General features: G+C 38.6%; 1 protein-coding gene across 1 annotated transcript in view; it reads left to right on the top strand.

The window, feature by feature from the left end:
* Window positions 1-25,270, top strand: part of notch3 (notch receptor 3) — a 77,850-nt gene that overhangs the window by 5,297 nt on the left and 47,283 nt on the right. The window contains exons 3-4 of the mRNA XM_057816968.1: window positions 20,533-20,675; window positions 23,545-23,880. Coding sequence (XP_057672951.1) covers window positions 20,533-20,675; window positions 23,545-23,880 — 479 coding nt within the window. The remainder of the gene's footprint in view (window positions 1-20,532; window positions 20,676-23,544; window positions 23,881-25,270) is intronic.

The following is a 25,270-nucleotide window of genomic DNA, read 5'->3' as shown; positions in this document are numbered from 1 at the left end:
GATTAATAAAATGATTAATCGACTAATCAGATACATGCCACCTTTTTCAGTTGCTTTCACAATTCAAAGTGCCCGTGACTTGATAAAAAAAAATCTCAAATAGCGTTATTATGTAAATTTAAATCTTATTTTAGATGATTTGACTATATACAACAAATTGGCAAAGCGCAGATGACGAAAAATTTGTCTCTTAATCTGCCGTTTAGCCCCGCCTGTCATTATAGCGCTCTAGCGCCTCCAGCTGGATGATGACGTCAGCAGAGTAACGATTACAGCTGATTTAGACTTCAGCCCATCGAGTGGGAAGATTCAGAATGTGGAAAACGCGACAGAAAGCAGCAAAATGTCATCATTGTTTTAATTTCTGTACCCCAATATTTTTACAGGATATTCTTGTTATCTAAGTAGTTTTCATCAATTGCTAAATAAATTGTACGGTCATGACAAATAAGTCTTGTGCTAAATGGAATATGAAATATTAAAAATGCATTTATTCGGTATGACAGGTCTAAATTACTGCATAATGGTCAAGACTCCCTACTTCTTAAACCTCCCAAACGGTGTTTTATGCCACCGGAAGTTGTCCGGCTTTTGTCATTTCCCTGCCCTGGCTTTGGAGATGGAGGAAAGAGTGTGAGAGCTACCTAGCTAACCCGAACTGAGTGGCTCTTCCAAGTCCTTTCCTCGCATTTTGAAAATGAAAAATCACCCAAAACTCCCCCAAAACCTGTCACACACGGCGGTGGGGTTGATTGTCTTCACCGATCGGCAAGCCCACAGCAGTGAGCAAGTTTCGGCTTGTCAGCTGGCGACCATGGTGTTCGACAAGGCGCCGGTCGTCAGCCGAGTGGCCTTCTCGGTGTACAGGGAGCATTGTCACCCGCAAAATGAAAGCCACCTCCTAACATTTGCCATGATCCCAGTATTTGACATAACATAAAACAAGTATCTTACTCACTTAGTCATCCATCCAATTGTCTCTTGATTGTCAGACTTGTTTTGCCCATTCTTTGCTGTGAACAAAGATGTTTTGGAATTCCAAAACACCTCACACCCCTCTCCCTGTGTAGCAACAAAAGCCTGCTTCACATTGGGCTGATGTGACTTAAAAAAAATAACGAATTAATCCACAAAAATTGCTGAATTCACAGTCCTTCTGCACACGATAATAATGGCTGTATTGGGAGATGAGTAGTCCGCTGACGTCACTTTCGCCTTTTTCCTCAATCGTAGACCGTGGCCGGAAGTCTCGTTTTCGTAGTGGGAGATTAAAAAAATTCAATAAATACATCGATCGCTTCCACAGACATCCAAGCTGTCCATTTCATTCAGGAGCATAAAATATCGCGTGTAAAAATGAAATGAACATGCTTCTTTTGTGTCACAGGCACTTTAACTTGAAGTTGTTATAGACATGTTGTAAGTAACAATGAAAACAAAATGGATGACTTTATCCTTCAAAAATATATTGTGAGTCTGTAGCTACTCCCAGGCCCTGAAGGCATCATGAAAAGAAGCTTATGTTGTGATAATGGGCACACTGGATCTAACAACACACACGACAATCCAACTCGTGATACTTCTTAATATTATTGATTCAGCAACCAAACCTGAGTGTAGCAGTGAACTCTCTCTCTTTTGCTCTAATCACAGCCATGCGCGTGCAGCCTCACATTACACACAAACAAGGACCCGAACGGGACTGCTAATAGCTGCCGGCAAAAATTGATTATCAAATTCGGCAACCAATAAATTAATGGATTAGTTCAGGGGTTTTCAACCCAGTCCTCAAGGCACACTGTGGGTCCTGGTTTTTGTTCCAGCCGATCCAGCAGAGACAGTTGAACCAATGAGGCTTCTGCTAAAACAAGCCACACCTGACTGCAATCAACTGATTGCACTTGTAAAACACCAGATTGGGGAAAAAGTGTTGTCATCTTGTTTGGTAAGAATGAAATCCTGCACCCACAGTGTGCCTTAGTGGAATAGGTTGGGAACCCCTGGATTAGTTGTTGCAGCTTCAACAATAAACAATCTTAATCTCAAAAACACAATTTTTTCCACCTGATTTCGATTCTCTGAAAATGATGTGGTGATTGGACCCCACTTGTTTGGACGTCTATCATCATCAATGGCGCTGAAACAGTTAACAGAGTAGGACATCGACATTTGTGTTTTGATGCAAAATCTCTGAAAAAGTCCATCGAAAGCACTTATTTTCAAGGTGACGAGTGAGAAAGACGTGCAGTCTGGATAGTGAGGCGACAGTGGTTTGAGGGTAGGAGAGATAATTAGGCAGATTGAGAGAGTGTCACTCGGAGTGAATCCAGCTGGAGGAGCCAGACTTTGGGGGGGGGGGGCGCTGGATGTTGGTGGTGCACAAGTAGCGGGGGTCCGGCGAAGGATGGGGGTGGGCGCAGCGCAGAGGACAGCTGGTGGATGTTGTGATGGTAATCCAGTGAAGTCAGATCTCAACAAAGGGACAGCGCAGGGCCAGGTGCTGCCATTGAGTAGCATGCGGGGCCCCATGTTGTGGGAGACAGGAGCGCACTAGTCAACTAGCTTGCTAGCACATGTTAATTTTCTCACAGAGCGACTGCTGATACTCATTCTTTATCTCCACATGTTGACATCCTCCTCTGTGGCACAGCTTGGAATCTATTGTTGTAAAGAATAAAAATGCTGGGTCACTCACCACCTAGCAGGAAAACTTTAATCTCTCCATCTTTTGAAACATGGTGGGGCAATTCATTTTGCTCTTTCATAATTGAACAGATCCTTCATGTTGTGTTTTCCTTGCAACTTGCTTCTGTAAAGTAGGCATGCAGCTACTGATTATTTAGGTCTTCGATTAATCTATCATTTAGTTAGTTCAAGTAATCGAGTAATTGGATTTCAAACATTTAATGCATTGCAGAATACATTTTATGATATGTTAAACAAATAAACAAGTGTTTAAGCTTGCAACAATATTTATTTTGGCTTGTTAAGATGACACTATCAAAAGAGCATTAAATGCGAGTGCAAAATTCCTGATTATTTCTTCAAACGATGAAGAATTGCACTTTAATTTCAGAAGAGAAATAAATGCATTCATAAATAAATTAAATTACCTGAGCTTAGCCTCAAATGATATAAAAAAAGTTGATGAGGATCTAAGTACAGCAAAAGAACAATTGGCTAACTTGCATAGCAAAAGTATGCAAGCTTAAATGCTATAATATGCTAACTTTTTTTTTATAAAACAAAGCTCTTAACAAATCGTTAAAATACATATCCCCCACATAAAACTGATAAATATACTTTTAAACAAAATAATGAATGCATAAACAAACATATTAGTTCAAACAAAAACTTATCTTATGTTGGTCTTAAGAGGGAGCAGCTGGATTCAGCCATGTTTGACGAGTTATGGCTTATTCACTCTTGCAGTGTATCCACCCAAATCAATAAAACTAAATCTTTTTCGGACAGAATTGGTAGGTTTAGCTCTGTAAACATCTCCTTCGTACACTAATTCCATTCTTTTCCTATTTGGGACAAATGGGAGCATGTCTCCATTAATGAGCGGAAGTGACGTGTTGCAAAACAAAAAAAATTAACATTCTTTAAATACTTAAGCAAACCAGCACTAAAATCTTTTTTTTTCACAATATGTGTCACCACACCAAGTACGATTTAGCCATTTTTATCTCTGAACCAGATATTTTCCAAAATTTTTCAGACCAGTGTAACCAATCACTAGGAATAAGGAAGTCAGGACATGTTGGGGTATGATTATTAATACATTATACTTTACCCAGGGTCAAAAGTTTTGCAGCATATCATCATTCAGTAAAGATGAGAAAGTGTTTCAAAAACTTTGACCTTCTGTACCTTTGGATTTGTTATGGCTTTGTGTTGCAATTTATCTCTAAGTATTTCATGCTATTAATCACAATTTTTTTTTATCGTTGCCCAGCCCTAATTGTATTATTTTCCAAGATAAACCACTGCTCTGTAATAAATGTTAAAGAAAAAATAGCTGGAAAAATGTGACGCACAGGCTGGTTTTGTTTCTTATTTATGAAGGTGTTATCTTTGACCTCAATTGACGAGTTAGCATATAAATTTTGTGTGTTGTGTTGTGACCCTGTAGCTACTCCCAGGCCCTGAAGACATCATGAAAAGAGGTTTATGCTGTGATAACAAGAAGTCCCTGTGATGCTACTCCTTCCGTGTCATTGACAATTATTGACATCTAATCATGTGGTTTTGAAAATGAAATGAAAACTCTTTAAATGAGTTCATCAGTAATGTGTTCATTCGCTGCCATCTCTCCCACTTCAATTGGATTGGACGTCTATCGCTGTCAATGGCTAATCACAGAGTTAAAGGCATACAGTATTTGTTTGAGTTCAATGAGAGTATGTTGATATTGTTGCAATAATGCAGCTCTTCAATGCCAAGTCACATGTTCCCTGCCTGCCTGACTGGCTGGATGGACAGGGTTGAGTGACTATCTCTTTGTCCAGCGCACCGGCTAGGGAGTTGGTGTTTTCTTTAGGCATCTTTACGGCGGATTAGAAAAGGAATGCTGGCTAAGATTCCTCCTGTCCCTCTGGAAGTTACAGGTTATTGTCCACACCTCCAGCCATTCACCCTGGAAGCCTATTCAGGAATGCCTGTGACAATACAGTCTCATTGTGGTCTTGATCTTTGGAATCTTTACTTAACAATTAGCTACGAGTCATGTCACGATGGATTGCAGAAAGCTTGAGGTAAATGGTTTAAAAGGAATTCATTGGGCATATCTGATTAGATTTAAACTTGATATTTGTCTTGAATTAAACTGGGAGCTGTGGTTCCCATGCCCTTCCACAGGAAATTCTGCCTTCTGACCCTTTGTGCACCACACATCCTGTTTAATCACAGTGGCTTTCTCAACCATCAGGTTCAGTTCATTTTGGGTGAAAGTGAAAAAATTGAATATAATATGGGTTTGTTGTAAAGAAGAGATGCCACATTGTAGTTCTGGCTTCCTTCCTCTAACCCATATGAATTTTAAACTCATTTGGCTGCCATTGACAGCGCTAGACGTCCAATCCATTTTGACTGGGGGGACGAATATCAGTTTAGACATTGATGCCCTCAAAACTGTCCAGATCATTCTGATTAATTGTTATTATCATACTGTTTTAAGTGCATAAAAAATTAATTTCTTAATAAATGTTCAAGTATAAAACATTAAATGAATTTCACAGAACACAAATTATACCTAAGTCCTGTTCATTCAAATAAAACAAAGTGCTGCTTATTGACATTTTTTTTTCTTTTGGGCAAAGCGCTGATGTAAATTGTGCCAATTACTCATTTATTTTATTTAAACAAACTAAACAACAAAATAGGCATGTGCCGGTTACCAGTTTCAAGGTTTACCGTGGTATGAAAATGTCACAGTTTCAAAACCACAAAAAAATTCTGTCATACCGTAGTACGGTATTAACTATATATAATGTCCCATTGTTGTTAATGAGGCAGATAACATGGCTAGTTAGCATGCCAAGATGGCTAACAAGTTTCCTCTATACCATTAGCCTACTTTTGTGAAGTCTTCTGCAGTTGTAAAAATCTGTTCAAAATAACATTTTTATAATACAGCTTGTTTTTTTTCTCTCTGGTGACTTTCTGTGTTGAGAGAGAGTTGGTGTGTGTGTGTGTGTATATAATGTGTAAATAATGATACGAGTCATACACACACGCTCTGTCTCTTGCTCTCGCTATCCATTAATATTCAACTAACTAATATTGATAGTAGAAGGTAGTGGTATGTTTTTTACATAAAATCAATTTAATCACATACTGTATTGTTTAAGTCCAGTTCCTTTTTTTTTGTTCTTGTTCTAATATTGAGCAACTTCAGCTGTGGCTGTGAGTTTAGTCAATAAATTCTATTTATATCAATTTGATTTTTTGTTATTTTATTTATTTATGTGAACATTATATTCATGTTGATGTTCCAATTTGTGAATATGTTGAGAAAACAAAAAAACATTCTGTTTAATAGAAAAAAGTTGTTGCTTTTAACTAGGACTGTCAAACGATTAAAATTTTTAATCGAGTTAATTACTGCCTAAAAGTTAATCGTAATTAATCGCAATTCAAACCATCTATAAATATGCCATATTTTTCTGTAAATTATTGTTGGAATGGATAGATAACACAAAACGGAATATATACATTCAACATACGGTATATAAGTACTGTATTTGTTTATTATAACAATAAATCAACAAGATGGCATTAACATTACTAATATTTTGTTAAAGCGATCCATGGATAGAAAGACTTGTAGTTCTTAAAAGATAAATGTTACTACAAGTTATAGAAATTTTATATTAAAACCCCATTAATGTTTTTGTTTTAATAAAATTTGTAAAATTTTCAATCAAAAAATAAACTAGTAGCTCGCCATTGTTAATGTCAATAATTACACAATGCGTTAAATGTGTCAAATATTTTAACGTGATTAATTTGGAAAATTAATTACCGCCCGTTAACGCGATAATTTTGACACCCCTACTTTTAACCCATACATCTCAAAATGACACATTTTAGAGGTATAATTGCAATACCTGGTACAGTGAAACTGTGGTATTTTTGCTTAAGGTTATCATACCGTCAAAATCTCTTACAGGCACATGCCTACAACAAAATCGAATAAGGAGGAGGCAGACTGTAATGAATGAGTTTTCTTTATCCAACTGTTGTTCATAGATACAATCCAAATCTAATTTCAAAGCACACTCTCTTGTATGACAATTTACAGTTGAAAGGAAACTCTAAGCTGGGTTTATGTGTGTGGTTTCATTCTAAAAAGAACAAGAAACAATTACTCAAGTGCTATTATGCTTCCTCAAAACCTAATACAAACAGACACTTAAGACACTGATTAGCATAATCGCGAACTAGCTTAACACTCGGTGCTAAGTAGTAATGTCTCAGCAACAAAGAATATAAACAATACAATTGGCTTCATTTTAGGGCTGCAGCTATCGAATATTTTAGTAATCGAGTATTCGACTGAAAATTCTATCAATTAATCGAGTAATCGGATAAATCAATTTTTTAAGGTAGAGAGCAATTATAAATATACATGAGAAAACAAGACATTTCATCTAATATTGAACCATTTTCAGTCACTCGTTTTTATTTTCGATGTAAATTGTTGAAACTAGGACTGCAGCTATCGCTTATTTTAGTGGTCGATTTATCGATGAACCAGTTAGTTCGAATAATCGAGTAATCGGATAAGGAACATGAAAACTTAAAATATCTGAGCTGAGCCTTAAACGGTATAAAAAATATATATAAATAAGGATCTATGTGCAACAAAAGAGCAATGGCTAACTTACATAGCAAAAGTCCGCTAGCTTAAATGCTATAAAACGCTAATGCTTTGTTTTTTTTTTTCTTTTTTTTACAATGCTCTTAACAAATGGTTCAGACACATATTTCCACAAAAAAAAAAGACAACCAAAAAAAAAAAAAACGGCTGAATATGCCAATAATCTAAATTACGAATGCATGAGAAAAAACATTAGCTCAAACAAAACTTGGCTTATGTTGGTCTTAACATGGAGCAGCTGGATTCAGCCATGTGAAATGAGGCAGACTAGAAGGCAGTGTGTCCACCCAAATCAATAAAACTAAATGCAAACACTTTCAAAATAAATCATTGTAACGCCACTTCAATTAAACGAATACTCGAAGCAAAATTTAATTCATTTTTTTTTTTTTCTAACCGAACTCTCGAGTTAATCAATTAATCGTTGCAGCACTACTTCATTTACTCACCTCTGACGGAGGCCCAATGGATCTAATAACACAAAGGACAAGCTAACTTTCAACACTTACTAATATTATTGATTCAGCACTCAGCCTGAGTGTTGCAGCCTAACATTACACACAAACAAAAACTCAAACGGGACTGCTCACAGCTGCCGGCAAAAATTGATTATCAATTATTAGTGGGCAACTAATTTATTATTCAATTATAATTGATTTAATCGGTTAGTTGTTGCAGCCTTAATGTCTACTCTATAATATTCCTTTACAGAGGTTTTTACTTGACTCCCTTCCTTGTGCCTCCTATTTTCATGAGCAACAGGACAAGGTTGTGTCTGGGCTGTGTTCTCAGATCAAATTATGCTTTTTTAAATCCTACACCACTCTCTGTGTGTTTATCATTATTTTTTAAAACAGTAATAAAAGCCTTCAGGAGTTCTTATGATCTTTCTATGTTGCTTTGTGGTGAGTGGTCAGAGGATTTCTGGACAGGGCTTTGTCTTTCATTTTGACTTGGGGGAGAGAAACAATTCAAGTTCTGATTTGAATTTCAAAGTTTTAGAAGAAATCTGGTTCAACTTTGGTGGTTGGAGCAAGTGCTGTGGTTGTGTCTGATGCAGAATGTTCGGAGAGACTCCAGCCTTGAGATGCATGTTATGTGGTTATTGATGCTATTTGAGCAATGCCAAAGGAACTGTCTCAAAAAAAAAAATCTAATAGCTGAGGCAAATTTGGGTGTGTTGTGAGCATTGATTGTACAGGACATTTATCGCGATGGTTCTTCGTTTGTTGATGTAGAACTGAACTGACTGATACTTTTCAGGATAACGCGTGTGTCGAAAAACTCAATTGGAGAAGGCCCTGATTATGTTTCCACGAGCATAATTTGTTCAAACAAACTTCCTCGCTCGGCTTCGGAAGGAACTCAATTACAAGAAGCGAGTGGTCGTGTGTCACGAGCTTCCTGCTTGTGCGGCGGTCGTCCCTCCAAAGTGCTCAAACTGTCCTTACAAAACCCTCATTCCCAGCGCACCCTTTTCTCTCCACTAAGGCGCCCTCTCTCCATGGGATACTGTTGCCAGGCGACGGCCTAGGCCTGTTGGTCCATGGCAGCCCAGACCTGAAAGACTTGCTGCTTGGGTCACTGCTCACCCCGTGCCTCCCTCCCTACCTCTCTCCTCTTTCCAACCTGTTCATACAAAGGAGTTCTGACTACTTTAGCTCTTTTATTTGGGGGCCACAAAAAAAAAAAACTCTAGCACCACCCCCAATGTGGCTGTTTGCTGAGAAAAGGAGCCTGCTGGAAAGAGGGGGATGTGGATAGGCTCAAGTTGGCAGTGCTATGTCACTATGTACTATCATGTGAAAATAGATGTTGTTCCTGCACACTTTACATCATTTTATGCCACTGACAGCGCTAGTGCTGTATGATATGGGGAAAAAAACAGGATATGGGCCAATTTATATCACGATATCATTATGTCACGGTAAAATACATTTAAAATTATTTGGTGAAAATTGTATAACAATTATGACAGCTTAATTTTTGAATTGATATTCAACTGGCCTGCCACAAATGTTAAATGCATCATGTAGTGCTGCAACCTATATCATATTCAATATATTCATGCTTAAATGCAAAGATATCTTCTATTTCTGAACAGTGGTTTAGACTTTTAATCCTGCTGTATTACTAATCACGTACTTATTAAAGTTAGCACAATATCTTTAATAGTACATTAATTAATATTGCTATCGGAATGAATTGCGCTATGTGTTGAATTTGCGTTGTTTTCAATTGTCTTGCATGTATTACTCACGTACGGTTTTCAAAGGGAGCCAATTAGCTAACTATTGAGTGAAGGTAGGGAACTCTTGAGGTCGATTGGCGTTTCTACTATCCAGTGTTGTTTTTGGCAGCCCTTTTTATTTTTAATTAAACCTACCTAGATGCCACAAACTGTATGTACAAAAAAAGTTGTCGGAGCGTTTAACGTCTTGAAGACTTACTGACCAGATAAGCCAGTTGGCTCTACTTAAGACTGGCCAGTGTTTTAAGAGGACGCTTGCCATTCTGAAGCTAATGCTAACGCAAATGCTATGCTAATGCTAGGATTATATTTACCATCTAATGATCACTCAGCACAGACCTTTTATTGCTCAAGCAACATTGTATATTCTCTCTTGCCAAGAAAACAAATCTTACTGTGTTTTCAAACAAGCAAGATTGAGCACAGCCTAGCTTGAGACACACCCCAAACTGAAGAGGGAGAGGCGCAGCATGTGTCATATGACTGACACGACCCAAACACTGCTACGATGCAATGTGACATACAATATGAAAATGTCACACATTTTGAACATATGACAGAAACGATATCGCATTTTCGTCTCGTTGTCGTCTCATCAGACGAAAACTGGCATTCATCTCGTCATGTTCTAGTTTCCCAAGCCACGTTTTTAGCTTGTCACGTCATCGTCATGAAAAAAAATGGTTCGTCAACTAAATATTTTCGTTATTGTCATTGTTGACGAAAACAACACTGCTACTCTAGCATTTGGAGTCAATGCAGCAAGTCAGGAAAAAAGGGGTGTCATCTGCTGGCCAAAATATGCATTACAGGAACAGGTCTATTTATAGCAACAATGACAATAGATGTAAAATATCGGTAGAAAGTTTTATGTGGTTTTAGTGAAAAGTATTGTCATATCTTACAGCACTAGATGGCACTAGACGTCCAATACATTTGAAGTGGGAGGGTTGGCAGTCATTCGCTGCCACCCTCCCATTTCAAATGGATTACACGTCTATTAGCTATAAGCTAGTGATTAACAGCAGCACTGGTTAGTTTCTACAAAAAAGTAAAAAGATTCTAGGCCTATTGTTTGAGCTCCATTGCTCTCTAAGGAAATGACCCGAGAGATAGTAAAAAGCTTCTTTACATGTTGCTTTGTGGAGCTTGACTGAAAGTATGAACCATGTCACAGATTTCAGGGTCTTTGTTCACAGGTGAGTCGCCCTCTGACCTGTGGCAAAGTTTCTGCTATTGTATGGGAGAGGATGAGCTCAGGTTACCCATGCTTCAATGAACCAGAGAGCAGGAAAATCGGCATTAGGTTCCACCAGTGACTGCCCTCGCCCTCATAAATCAGATATCCATGCTGTTAAGATTGCTCTTTTTAACCCCTTATATTTGGGGCATGTGAGTATTTTTGTTAATTAAAAATAATAATAATAGTAACATAGTTAGGCTATTTTTTATGATAAATTATTGAAATTTTATATTTTTTTGTGAATAACTTCATTTATAAATGAATAAAATGTTAATCCAACGACATTTAGTAGAAAATGCAATTTATAGAAGAATGCTTTGTGCTGCCGGTTGGTAAGTTAAAACATTGACTTCATAATGATATTGACGGGTCACAACCGTCAGACACTGTGCGACGCCTGCAAGTAGGGGGCCTGCTCACATCAAGAGGAGTTATTCTCAAACACACGCACCCACGCAACGATCTAGCGCCAGATTTAGGTTGAAAAAGTACGAAAGCTGTAACGCATACAAACAGGAAGGATTGTCTCAGGAGTGATTTGTTCGAGGATTCAAGGTAATTATTATATTTTTCGTACCATGCATGCATATTGAAATGTTGTGAAAAAAATCAATGGCAGAAATTAGCCACTACGGCATTGGCATCATAGTTCGCAATATTTTCACAAAATAAATGCTAACTGCACGTTTGTTTTTGCTTTTAAGCAAGAATCGAGACCGTTTTATGTCCATATCTGTAAAGAATTCAGGGATTTAAGCATTTATTCTCGAGAATTTTTAACGGAAAAAGGTCTTTGTGGTGATAAGGCAGCGCTACAGTGGCTTAAAGACTAGCAGCACATTTGACATATTTACGTAAAATAAATGCTAACTGCCCTGTTCTTTGCTCTTTCAGCAAAAAATCGAGACTGTTTTACGTCCATATCTAAAGAATTCAGGGATTTACACATTTATTCACAATAACTTTGAACGTAAAATCTCTTTGAGGTGATAAGGCGGCGCCACAGTGGCTTAAAGACTAGCAGCACATTTGACATATTTACGTAAAATAAATGCTAACTGCCCTGTTCTTTGCTCTTTCAGCAAAAAATCGAGACTGTTTTACGTCCATATCTATAAAGAATTCAGGGATTTACACATTTATTCACAATAACTTTCAACGTAAAATCTCTTTGAGGTGATAAGGCGGCGTCACAGCGGCGTAAAGACTAGCAGCACATTCAACATCTTGATGTAAAATAAATGCTAACTGCCTGGTTCTTTGCTTTTTTAACAAAGAATCAAGACTGTTTTATGTCCACGTTTATAAAGAATTCAGGGATTTATGCATTTAATCACAAAAATTTTCAACGTAAAACCTCTTTGTGCTGATAAGGCGGCACCACAGTGGCTTAAAAACTAGAAGCACATTCAACATATTTACTTAAAATAAATGCTAACTGCCTGGTTCTTTTCTCTTTTAAAAAAGAATTGAGACCGTTTTACGTTCATATTTATCAAAATTTCAGGGATTTATGCATTTAATCACAAGAATTTTCAACGTAAAAGCTCTTTGTGGTGATAACGTGGCGCTACATGGCCTAAGGACTAGCAGCACATTCGACATATTTACCTAAAATAAATGCTAACTGTCCATTTTTTTTTTGTTTTTAAACAAGAATCGAGACTGTTTTACGCCCATATCTATAAAGAATTCAGGGATTTAAGCATTTATTCACAAGCATTTTCAACGTAAAAAGCTCTTTGTGTTTCCACTTGGTCAGCTTTGACGCAGATAGGCCCCCTATTAATCGGCCCCACGCCCCGTGTCCCGTCAATATCATTATGAAGTCTATGGTTGAAACTAAACTAAACTAAACTAAAACCTCAGGTCATTCCCTGCTGATATTGGGACATTTCTTGGTCACTTCCTGTTCACTCAGGTCACGTCCTGGTAACTCTATCAGTGCTATTGATGACAATAGATTTCCAATCATGTGGTTTGTCACACGTCGTAGACATTCAAATATTTTAAAGTAGGAGGGTTCATTTGCTGCTAGCTCTTCCACTTTATCCTAAATGGCAGCCAATTAGTTAACTTAGGTCACTTCCTTTTTGTCTATTGGGCATTTCCAGGCCACTCTATGCTGATTTCGGGTCATTTCTTGGTTTCTCCCTGTCTGTTTGAGTCACTACATGTGGATCTGGGGCCATTTCCATGACAAATCAACCCAGAAATGCTCAGATGTTTATTTGTTTTTATTTATTCACAGTACCTTAATGAGTGCCCAATAAAGGGTTAAACTTCTTTCTTCTTCTTTCCTCTGCAATTCCCTGTTTGGATGTCATCCTTTGGGGGTTCATGCTACCTCCCTGGTTGTAAGTTTCTCCTCTTTGTGTTAAGGCATGTGTATGTTTGCATGCTGTGTGGCAGTTGTTTGTTCTATTGTGTGAACAGAATGCTAAAAGGAACTGTTAACTCTGCCAGTGCCATTGACGGTAGCAGACGTCTGATCCATTTCAAGTGGGAGGGTTTTCAGCTAATGAACATTCTGCTAAAACTCCCACTTGATATGGATCGGACGTCTACAAATGATAAACTCATTTTAAGAGTTTTTGTCTTTAAGAACGCCATGAATGGACGTCTGTCATTGTCAATAGCACTGAAAGAGTTAATGCATGTTTTTTATCGGGTGATGTGTCTCTTCTGTGATGTGATGTGAAGTGAAGTTTTTATGTGTGTGTGTGTGTGTGTGTGTGTATCCCTGTCTTTTGAGCAAAAGCAGTTGTTCTTTTGTCTCAGAGAAAACTAGACTCTCGCTAGCGCAATGACAGATGTGGACAGATGCTTGTTGCTGAGGACTGCAGCTGGCAAAATCCCTCATGTTGTGACACAAGGGGGGATTAGCCACTCGGCCAATCAAACACTTCTTCCTCGCTATCATCTGGCACCCACATTCTGAGGGGTCAGAAGTCACCAGCCTGCACCTGCCCCTCACAAGCGCCTAAAAAGGTCAAGTAGAAGCAATGACACTTGCTGGCCTCGTCACATTCCCAGAAGCAGAGGAATCCATTGTTGAGTCAGATAAGGAGATGTTTAGGTGTAGTTGTACCAAATTGTGTGCCGGTATCAGTGGAGTTGGTGTGTTATGGGAGAAGCATGATGGCCATGAGTCAAGTCTAGACAAAGGAATGTAGGTTCTGGAACACCATCTCGATGCAATGTCGCGCAGGAATAGAAAAAATGATCAGGTGTTGGTATGTTTCTTAGACATTAACCCTGCTTGTTGTTCCAGATAATAGCCGATGGACGCCAAGTCTCTCACAACAACTTGGTCTGTAAACATTTTAACAACCTTTGGCCTTGCCACTAGAGTCAAATCTCTCAACTTCAAGAGGGATCCCACCTTCTGTATTATATATTTTGCGTTATAGTCGCCTCTGCTCTCGTGGAGTCGCCTTTATGTGCCACGTTTCATTTTTGTCCTGACCCCCTAGATTCCAGACATAGTTAATTTGCCTCTAAATAAACCCAGCCAAGCCATGACAAATAGCCATGGGTACCAAGGGGCAGGCGGGTGATTGGTCGAGTGTCAGGCTTGTTCTTTCGTCTGCTCCGTTGTCAGGGCGACGGGGATCCTGCGATTCGGAGCGAGTGCTGTGTTTTCAGAGCAGCGGACAAGGGATTACAGGAAATATGACATGGCATTCCCCCTGGACCCTCACCCCCTCTTCGTCCACCAGTTGAAGCCTCCGGAGACATTCTCTCCCGCGGCGTAGCTCCTCCCTTCGCCCTGCTGCCTGAGTGACATTATCATCACAATCAGACGGGGGACCTCTGACATTTGACCTCTCAGTAGTGAGGGGGGTTGAACTGAGGGGGGGGCAAGCTGGCGTTTTTGTGAGGGGGGGTTAGGAGCTGAGACAACTTTAGCTTCCATTCTTTGAGCCTCTGTGTTGACTGACTGTGAAGCCTCTTTCAGACATACAATCAAGACCGATTATTTACCCGGTACGCGTTATGTGTAAACACTATTTGCCGGCTGAGCTGAGATCCGCATCAGCCAGAATTTAACCAGGTCGCAACCGAGCTACAAGTCTGTTACTTCAGTTCGTGCGCTGTGTGTAAATTTAGCAGATAATCCGACAAAAGAGTGCACGACATTAGCTCATTTTTTCTTGACCTTGTGATGAAATAACAACATTTGACAAGAAGTAAATAGTTTCTGAATCATAACTTATTGACTGCCACTGACAGCCATAGACATCCAATCCATTTGAAGTGGACGTCTACTCGTGATAAACTCATTGAACCATTTAAGCGCCAAACTTGCAAAATTGCTACAAGGACATTGTTGACTTTTAACAAACTAGAACTGCAAATATGGTGCCTCATGTAGTTACTTCTTTGCACCATCTTTTGGTAAAACGGGTTAAATTCGTGCCCAAGTCACACACTGCCAATAAAGTACCGCTACATTTCACAATGTCTGAAATAGGGCTGCAGCTATCGATTATTTAGATAATCGATTAGTCTTTAAATTAATCAGTTTGAACAATCGATTAATCGGATTACGAACAATTAATGCGTTGCCGAATAAATTTTAGGACATGTAAAACAAATAAAGAAGTGTTCATGCTTGCAATAACATTTATTTTGGCTTGCTAAGATTACACTTTCAAAAGTTTTAAAGGAGAACACTAAATAAAACTCTAGCGTGGTTTCTTCAAACTATGCAGAGTTGCCCTTTTTATTTCACAAGAGCAATAAATGCATTTAAAAATACATTAAAATACCTGAGATTAGCCTCAAATGATATAAAAAAATTAATAAAAGAGAATCTATGTACAACAAAGGAACAAACATTTTATAGCATTTAAGCTAGCAGACTTAAAAAATCAGTTCGAACTATCGATTAATCGGATTACAAACATATAATGCATTACAGGAAAAAAATTGCAAAACAAGTGTTTATGCTTGCAATAACATTTATTTTGGCTTGCTAAGATTACACTTTCAAAAGTATTAAATGAGAATATTAAATAAAACACCTTGCGTGTTTCTTCAAACTATGCAGAGTGTTTCTTTTTATTTCACAACAGCAATAAATGCATTTAAAAATATATTAAAATATCTAAGATTAGCCTCAAACGATTTAAAAATAAATAAATAAAAGAGGCTCTATGTGCTACAAAGGAAAAAACATTTTATAGCATTTAAGCTAGGACACTTAAAAACCCCCCCAAAAAATCTGTTAAATATATTTTCTAAACTAAAAAACGAATGCATAGCCAGACATATTAGCTCAAACAAAAACATACTTTATGTTGGTCTTACCAGGGAGCAGCTGGATTCAGCCATGTTAGACAAGTTATGGCATATTCACTGTTGCTACTTTAGGGCAGTGTATCCACCAAAATCAATGAAACTAAATGAAACTAGGGGTGCAGCTATCAACTATTTTAGTAGTCGATTCATCTATCAACTAGTTAGTTCGAATAACAAAATAATCGCATTAGGAACATTTAATGTGTTGCAGAATAAATTTTAGCAGATGTAAAACAAAGGCTTGATAAGAATGCACTCTTAAAAGAGCATTAAATTTCGAATACAAAATAAAATTCCCCGAGTGTTTCTTCAAACTATGCGAAAATACACTTTCATTTCAAAATGAATTAAAATACTTGAGCTTAGCCTCAAACAGTATCAAAAAATAAATGAATGAGGATCTAAGTACAAAAAAATGGCTAACTTGCATCGCAAAAGTCTAGCGTAAATGCTATAAAATGCTAAGATGTTTTTTAAAAACAGTGCTCCGAAAAAAAATTCACATATTCCCACAAAAAATCTAAATATAACTATTAACTAAATTATGAATGCATTAAAAAAAAAAAAAACATATTAGCTCAAGCAAAAACTTACTTTATGTTGGTCTTAACAGGGAGCAGCTGGATTCAGTCATGTTGAATGAGTGATGTCATATTTACTGCTGCCACTAGAGGGAAGTGTATCCACCCAAATCATTAAAAATGAATGCAAACACTTTCCAAAAAAACCATTACAATCCCACCCTAATTAAACGAATGCTCAAAGCAGGAAAATTTTATCAGAGGCTTTTTTTCTAATTGAATTAGTCGAGTTAATCGATTAATCGTTGCAGCACTTGTCTGAAAGCAATGTAAGTGTACAATACTGACTTTCTATTTGGTAAACTATTTAATGGAACATTAGTAGTTTACTTTCAGCTCAATAACCATTTCAATGACAACTTTAATGGGGGAAAAAGAAGCATAACAACAGCTTTCCCAGATATCAATATCGTTTAGATGGAGACAGCATTTTTTGTGGAGGTTAAAACCACAAAAATCTGAAAACTCTTTACAGAGTTGAAATATTAACGACGCTTTGCCCTGTTGTCTTATTTTAAACGGTAGAACACGCAAAACTGACTTTTCATGGCATTTACCGCCATGGTTGCCAAATTGGAATAACGGTCTGCAGCCCGTCCACACCGTAAAACCTGCCCAGTTCAATAAAAAACAGGCAAAAAACTACAACCTCGCATGATGGCTAAACACATAAATCAAATAAAAATAAAATGATTTTTTTGTGTACATGAATCAAGTGCAACCCATCATAATTTCAATCCTAATTCTAAACGGTTTAAAGAAATTTAGTCCATTTAAACGTAGCTATTGTTTCAAACCAGAATATGTGCAATGAAATATCTTGCAAGATGTATGTTCTTACCTATCGTGAGGTGGCTTCTGTCTCTTTCTCTATAGCTTAGAAATTAGATACAAAATGACTCATGAATGGATTAGATCCCTCACCCAGGAAAATGGAAAAAATCAAGTTGCAGCCTCAGTGAGTTAACATGTTCAGCTGTACCAGCACGTGAGTTCCGTGTCATATTTTTTGTACGTACAGGCTTCATTCTCACATTCATACATTACCCTTTCTTTTTTCATGCCGGTTTGTGTCATTTTTAATTCAAATGAATGGCGGCGTGTCAATTCTTTCAAGCACTATTGGTAACTAACAAAAACCCTCATGTGATTGGATACTGATTGTGTCCAAAGCATTTTTGGGACAGCTGTCGACTGTTATCTCAAGCCGATAAATGGATTTTTTTGTAACAGTGGCCATCAGCCGATTAACAAAAAAAATAAGCCGATAAAAAAACGATTTTGATCAGGCATCTGTGGGCAGTTATGGCCGCCGCTAACTGTGGGGTCCTCCCGGGGTCCCACCATCAGTCAACGGCGGCCACAGATGCCCACACAGAGGCCAGATCAAAATCCTTTTTTAATCGGTTTATTTTTTTGTTTGTTTATTGGATGTTTTTGTTAATCGGCTGATGGCCAATGTTGGTAAAAGTCCAAATATCGACCCAATATATCGGCCAGCCGATATATCGGTCGACCTCTAGTTACTACCCACCTGTGTTGTGGATGAAGTCTCCAAGTTCGCTTTTCCTAATATCTCATTGACTGCCATTGACAGCATGATGTACTTGTAGTGTGAGGGCTGGCAACGAGTGAACTGCCACCCTCCCCTTTCAAATGGACTTGACATCTACAAGTGATAAACTCACAGCATATGAATTCACAGCAGGAGGATGAAAATATCTTTTGTTGTGGAGTGCACAATCATGTACTGAAATGATGATTGTAGAAAGTAGAACAGAGGGAAAATCCATTGTTGATTATGCCCAGGGGTTCTTCCCCAATGAAAGAAAAGACAAAGCCTCGGTTTGAACCAAAACCCGGCCATCACTGCTCTGTCATCAGCCTGTTTGAAGAGGGGGCTTGTCCCCAGCCAGAGGCTCCACTGGGTGTCAGGTTTCCAACTCAAACTAACCTGAGTTATCACAAACCTCCTCTGGACTTTCATCGGCCCGTAGAGAGCAATCAGATACTCCATTTCTATGTTGATATGTTTAGCTAAAAGGCAAGAACAGATAGTGTCTCCTGGAAGCGGTTAAGCTCACGTCTTCAAATATCACAGCTGTCTCTTCCTATTTACTCAACACGTGGTGAGCGCGGACCCCTTTTTTCTTATGTCGGTAGGGGCGGAATCATTTAGGGCTTCCTGGCAGCCCATCGCTGGGTGTGTTAGTCTTAAGAGCCGACCTGCGGAAAAGCCGTAACGATGGAGGAATGTTAGCTGACGCTGAAAAAATGGGTCTCGCCAGCTGGAAAGGCAAATTGCGTGTTTGGTAAATCCCGTCCTTCAGGATATGGTCTGGCTCCGTTTTTGAGTGCATCACTCATTCCACAAAACCGCGTTGCACTTTTGAAGGAACCAGCGCTAATATGAAATAATTCCAGGGCGTAGACTTCAGTCTTGGACCACAATATGAATCAGGAAGGAATTGCTGAATTGCTTGATGTGGTATATTAATTAGAGGTCGACTGATATGGGATTTTCAAAAGCCCATGTCGATATCTAAAAAAAAATTTCAGCCGATTGCCGTTATCCAAAGCTGATTTTGCAAGACGATATTTGAGGTCGATATACGTTTTTTAAGCACGTAGATTATGAAAGGCATTTTTTTTTTTTTTTAGTTAATTCGACGGCTTCAAATTTACATTGATGATCTGAGACTTAAAGGATTAATTCGGTCTTGTGCTACCAAACCAACGAATGCTGCATTTCTTTTAATGATTATACACACAGCAAGAACAGTACATTATTTTTCAAATAATTAAACCCAACAGAACGTCACGATGAGATGTAAACAGGTGAGAGTGAGAGTTTATGCGAATGCTACGCTAATGCTATGAGTTACATTTAAAGTGTACAGATCACTCAGTAAACACCTTAAAAAGCTAAAGCAAAATTACATATTCTGTCATGCACGATAAAAAAATAATTTTACAATATTTACAAACAGACAGGTTTGAGTCGTGTTTTGTAGCGGCTGTCGGCTGCAGACAGTCCCTTCTCTGGCAGCCTGCCTTCAAGCTGCTGCAGGGTCCTTCCGGGCTCCTACCGCCAGTCAGCGGTCGCACTTGCTCACACAGATGCCTGATCAGAATCCTTCTTTATCGGCGAATTTTTATGTCAGTCGGCCGATGGCCCATGTTGGAAAAAAGTCCATATGTCGCCCTGATATATCGGGTAGATGATATATTGGTCAACCTCTAATATTAATGAATGGGGTTGTCGAAACGTATCGATGCTAAAATGCTAAAATCGACATTTGATTGCAAAAATATTGATATTGAATCAGCCCATCTGAACTGTTGTGTTACTTTTATTTTTGGAGTATGTTGCACAATATTGCCTAGCGATGTCCCTGATCCGATCACGTGATAAAAAATCAAGTCCGACCACGTCATTTTTAAAAGATCGGAATCGTGGGAAAAAGATCGGGTTTTTAAAATGTATTTTTCTTTCTATTTTTAAGTATTAACTCATTTGCTGCCTAGGCGTCCAATCCATTTTGACTGGGGGAGGTGAATAAACATTAATTCATATTCATTCATTCATAGGTTTGTGAACAGCACTGAAAACATTCACAGCAAGCTATTTTAAACGGTTGTTGTGTTGTCAGTGACAGTCTATAAGTTGGATCTGAAGGTTTCCTTCTTTTGTTATTGCTTGCTACTTGTTTTCTTGCTCCGCTCAGTGGCTTGATGCTCACGTGTGCATTATTTTGTCTAGATGTCGTATGGGATTCATCGGTCCACTCTGTCAGCACCCGGATCCCTGTCATCGATCGCCGTGCCTTAATGGGGCAGCTTGCAGGAGCCAAGTGGTCAACGGTATCCCTCAATATAGCTGTGTGTGCCAGAGGGGATTCCGAGGTATGTCTATCTTTTGCCTTTTCAGACAATAAGGCGCACTTAAGATTCTTTATTTTTCTACCAAATTGACAGTGCACTTTATAATCCAGTGCACTTTATGTATGCACTTTGGTTGTGCAATTTTGTTGGAGCATAACAGTATTATACTAATACAGTAAAATGCTTAAGACACTCATTTAACATTCATCAAACTAAGGTTGTCAGGTCTAGAGATCAACCGATATGGGTTTTTCAGGACCAATACCGATTATTAGTAGTTAGAGGGGCCGATAACCGATTTTTGGAGCCGGTATACATTTGCAGCAAAATTTAGCACAAAAAAATTTAATAATGCAAAAACTGAACTTCATTAAAATGCCTAAAACCTGTTTATTGAATCACACAAATAGAAAATAATAGCTAATAATATGGGGGTGGCGTGGTTCATTGGTAGAGTAGTTGTTCCCCAACTCAGATGTTGTGGGTTCCATTTTCCAGCCTCGTGACCTCATATCCTTGAGCAAGATACTAGGCCCCACGTTGCTCCTGGTGCGGTTTCACCAGTAGGTAGATGACGATATAGTGTAAAACACTTTGAGTAGTATTAGTAATGGTACTGGATGATATTTTTGAAATTACCTCAATAATAACAAATAACATTTGATTTGGGCTTTTTAATTCATGTAGTATTGAAAATAGTATTTAGTATTTATTTTGAGTATAGTTAACTCATCGGCCCCCAATGATGGTGTTACACGATTTAAAGTGGGAGGGTGGCAGGCTGCGAGGGACAAACTCATTTCAATGAACCTATCGCAAAACCCCGCCCCCAAATCACAAAAGTCGGACACCTTGCCATAGAGTTGCATTGGAATACTGTGTGGTCGTGACTTAAAACATCTTTTTTCTAACTGAAATAGCAAAAACCAAATGGTTAGATGCTCTGAGTACCTGCAATTCCGACACCTGGTACACTGAAAGATTCAACTCGAATGCACGCCGCTCTCTCAATGTTGAACATTTATTTACATTGTATTCTAGGCGTGTAACGGTACACAAAAATCTCGGTTCAGTACGTACCTCAGTTTTGAGGTCACGGTCCAGTTCATTTTCGGGACAGTAAGAAAACAAAATGCAAAATATAAATGTGCTAGTTGTTTATTACACACTTTTGTGCTTTCAACAATAGGAACATTAACCTATACAAAGCTAGAATTCTGCTCAAAAAGTAGCGGGCATTTAAAGATAATAATCCAACAACATTTTGCCTTTCAGACCCCGCGAATTGGTCAGCTTTCTTTCTGAAATAAAGAAAAAAAAAGTCCTGTGCTAAAGAGAAAAGCAATCCCAATGACAAAGATTTTCACATGTATTTTACAAATGAAATGCCTCAATTAATCTTTTTTTTTTTTCTTATGAATGGTTTTCAAAAGCTTTATTTTTGGATTTTCTTAAGTTAAAGCGCCACACAGAAATTAATAAATTTAATTGTGTAAGCAGGATCTGTGTATTATTCTTATTTAATTACAGGTGTTTTAGCTTATTTCAATTTATTTTATTTAAATGGGATATTATTTATTTTATTATGTGTTTATATTTTGCAAATGTGATGTAGTATTCATTTATATTATGTATTTTATGTTATAAAAGTTTAGTTCCTTGTGAATATTAGTTACTACTTGTTTTGTTGTCGTAGGAGGGTTTTGTATTGAACACGGGGCCGTGTTGGTTATTATTATAGCAGAGAAGACAGCAGTAAATCAACAAAGACAAGTCAACTGTGCCCCGATCTGCCACTCAAGAGATCTGATGGTCTCAAAAAGTGGGTTACGATTGCATATTAGTTCGAAAATCGACCGGATCCACCGTATTTTTACATGAGTGACTTCCGGTCTGCCCGTTTCTAGCTAGTAGTATTGACGCAGGAGGACCACGTCTCACGTCAAATAATAAACTCTGCCGCTCTTTTCGCCTGCGTCGCGTTGAGCCACTTCTGGGATGCGTCTAACACGCGGCCGCACTGCGACTGGTGTGCATTGGCTGATTGACTTTAACGCCCGCATTTCATTGCGTTCTCGTGGCGGCCACCTTATCGCGCCGTTGACGTTTCTGGGTTATATACTGTCCTACCATGTTGGTCCTCATTATAGTAGAGAAGATGGAGTAAATATAATCTACACAAAGAAACTGTAACCCAATCAACTAACAGCCTCGAAAAGTAAGGGTTACATGACGTCAGAAACTCATTCGGTACGCCTCCGAGTTCCGAACCGAGCACCCCGTACCGAAACGGTTCAATACAAGTACATGTACCGTTACACTCTTATTGTAAATAATAATAATAATAAAATAAATACATATTAAATAATAATAATAATAAATTATAAAGTTTAATACCATAGACATACCGCTTCACTGCATACTGCAACCCTCTCTGCCTGCTTCTAGATGAAATGTATTTAAAAAAAAAAAAAAAAAAAAGTCTATCGCGAGCTGTGGTAGTGCAAATTCAGAAATTTGAACACCCGCCATCATTCATAAATCGTTCGAACCGATTTTTACAAGAGGGCGGGACTTGCGATAGGTCCATTCACAGCAAAAGGATGGACGCCACATGATTGGATGTCTGTCATTGTGAGTGGAACTGAATGGTTAAAAATAACATTTACTCTTGTGTTGTTGTTTTTTTTCATCGATAACCTGTTATTGGACAGGACGTAAAACTCCATAAATAACACAAAAAACTAATAATAAATTAATTAATAATCATCACAATGTTAAAAGATAACAAATGACGAATGCAGTACACTATGCCTTATAACCTGGTGGGCTTCATAGTCTTAAAATACAGTATCAGCTCTTTTACAAAAACATACACCTTTAATTTCAGGCCAAGACTGCTCACTCATTGACGCCTGCGCCACGAGTCCATGTGCCAATGGTGCCCGCTGTGCCAACTGGAATAACCACTACAACTGCTCCTGCCCACCGGGCTTCCAGGGAAAGAACTGCCGTAGCGACGTTGACGAGTGCCGTAAACCCGGCGCTTGTCTCAATGCCGGCCTCTGCCTCAACACCCATGGGTCTTTCCGCTGCCAATGCCCGCCCGGGTACAGTGGACGCACGTGCGAGGTGTCCACCCAGCCTTGCGCTCCCTCGCAGTGCCTCAACGGCGGCACCTGTCGCCAGATCAGCGACCATTCCTATGAATGTGCATGCCTGCCAGGTAGGGTGAATAACCATTGGTTTATTATATTATTTATCATTGATTTAATATTTATTCATTGATTTGATTTGCGCACTTTTATATATCCCTTCTTTTTCTATTGTCATTCATGGAAAGTGACCCAAAAATCCAGGCCAGAAACATTAATAGGCGTTATTTCTTAATTATTAGTATTATCTTTTTTGTCAGAATAAAAGAGACTTTGTTCAGAACATTAAGCAGGTACTCCCCAGGTTACGAACGCGTACTGTTCCTATGCTGGCGACGTAAACCAAATTTAAGCGTGTCACAATTAACCCCTTAAAGCAACACTAAGTAACTTTTCAACCGTTATCAAATATTTTCATAACATTTGTGATAATACTGCATGTTGACTGACAACTAGTTGAATGAAACTTCTTTTGTATCTTGAAGGGGTCTGTATCGCTTTCACCGGCACTAATTAACTTTGAGGGGGTGGCAGGAATCTTGCCACACAAAAACAAAACTACAAATGTGCTGACTGCTTTACAGCATACGTCACTTTCCCCATTCATTAGAAAGACGGACGTCAACGCAAACATTTTCGCGCGGATGTTGCAAAGATGGCAGAGCAACAAAAGAGACAAAAAGTTTTATCTCAGGAGGAAAAAATGGAAGCTACCAGAATATACCAAATAAACATTGGCCCGGCTTTCAGTGCTGACGAGTTCGGGTGGGGTGTGGGTGTTAGCCACGCTAAGCCACATGGTTGCTAACCGTCATATGCTATTGTTTAGCCACAACTGGGTTCATTACATTTTTACAATTCGTCCTTCACAGAGCTGCTGGAAACAGAAATGTTGTTTAATCCATCTAACTATCGTCTGCAGGCAACAGGGAGATTGATTTTTGATTCATTGATGATTTTACGGCACTGTTCGTGTGTGTGCTGGTCCTCATGGGAAACGCAGTCTTCCTTAAGGCAAAACACTACCGCTTTTGTCCAATGGTGTCGCTAAAATCGACCAAAACTCAAAAGCTGCCAAGTGTTGCTTTAAGTACCCCTAAAAACCCTCAAAACCTCAAAACACCTATCCAAATACATATATTATGTGTCATTGGATTGTCCTTGCCAAGACATTGGAGCTAGGTTCTTGCTAGATATGTAAAGCTGTAATCTTTCTCCTCACTCTGCTGCCCGACTTCTTCGTGGGAGCAAATGTGCTCTTCCTTGTGTGTGCGCTCTTCTTCGTGTGCACAAATACGTTCCTTTTGACGTGTACGTTTGCTCTTAATCGCGTGTGGAAGCACTACCTGCTCTACGCTTACTGCGCCAAAATAAAAGCATGCATACCAAAGCAGAAGTCAACATTATAATGAAATACACATTTCGCCAAAGGGCAGAAAATTCGTATTTATAAAATAAAGC

This window comes from Corythoichthys intestinalis, chromosome 16, assembly GCF_030265065.1.
Source record: "Corythoichthys intestinalis isolate RoL2023-P3 chromosome 16, ASM3026506v1, whole genome shotgun sequence".
Taxonomy (NCBI): Eukaryota; Metazoa; Chordata; class Actinopteri; order Syngnathiformes; family Syngnathidae; genus Corythoichthys; species Corythoichthys intestinalis.
The sequence above is the reverse complement of the archived record's forward strand: the minus strand, read 5'-3'. Positions and strand labels throughout refer to the sequence as shown.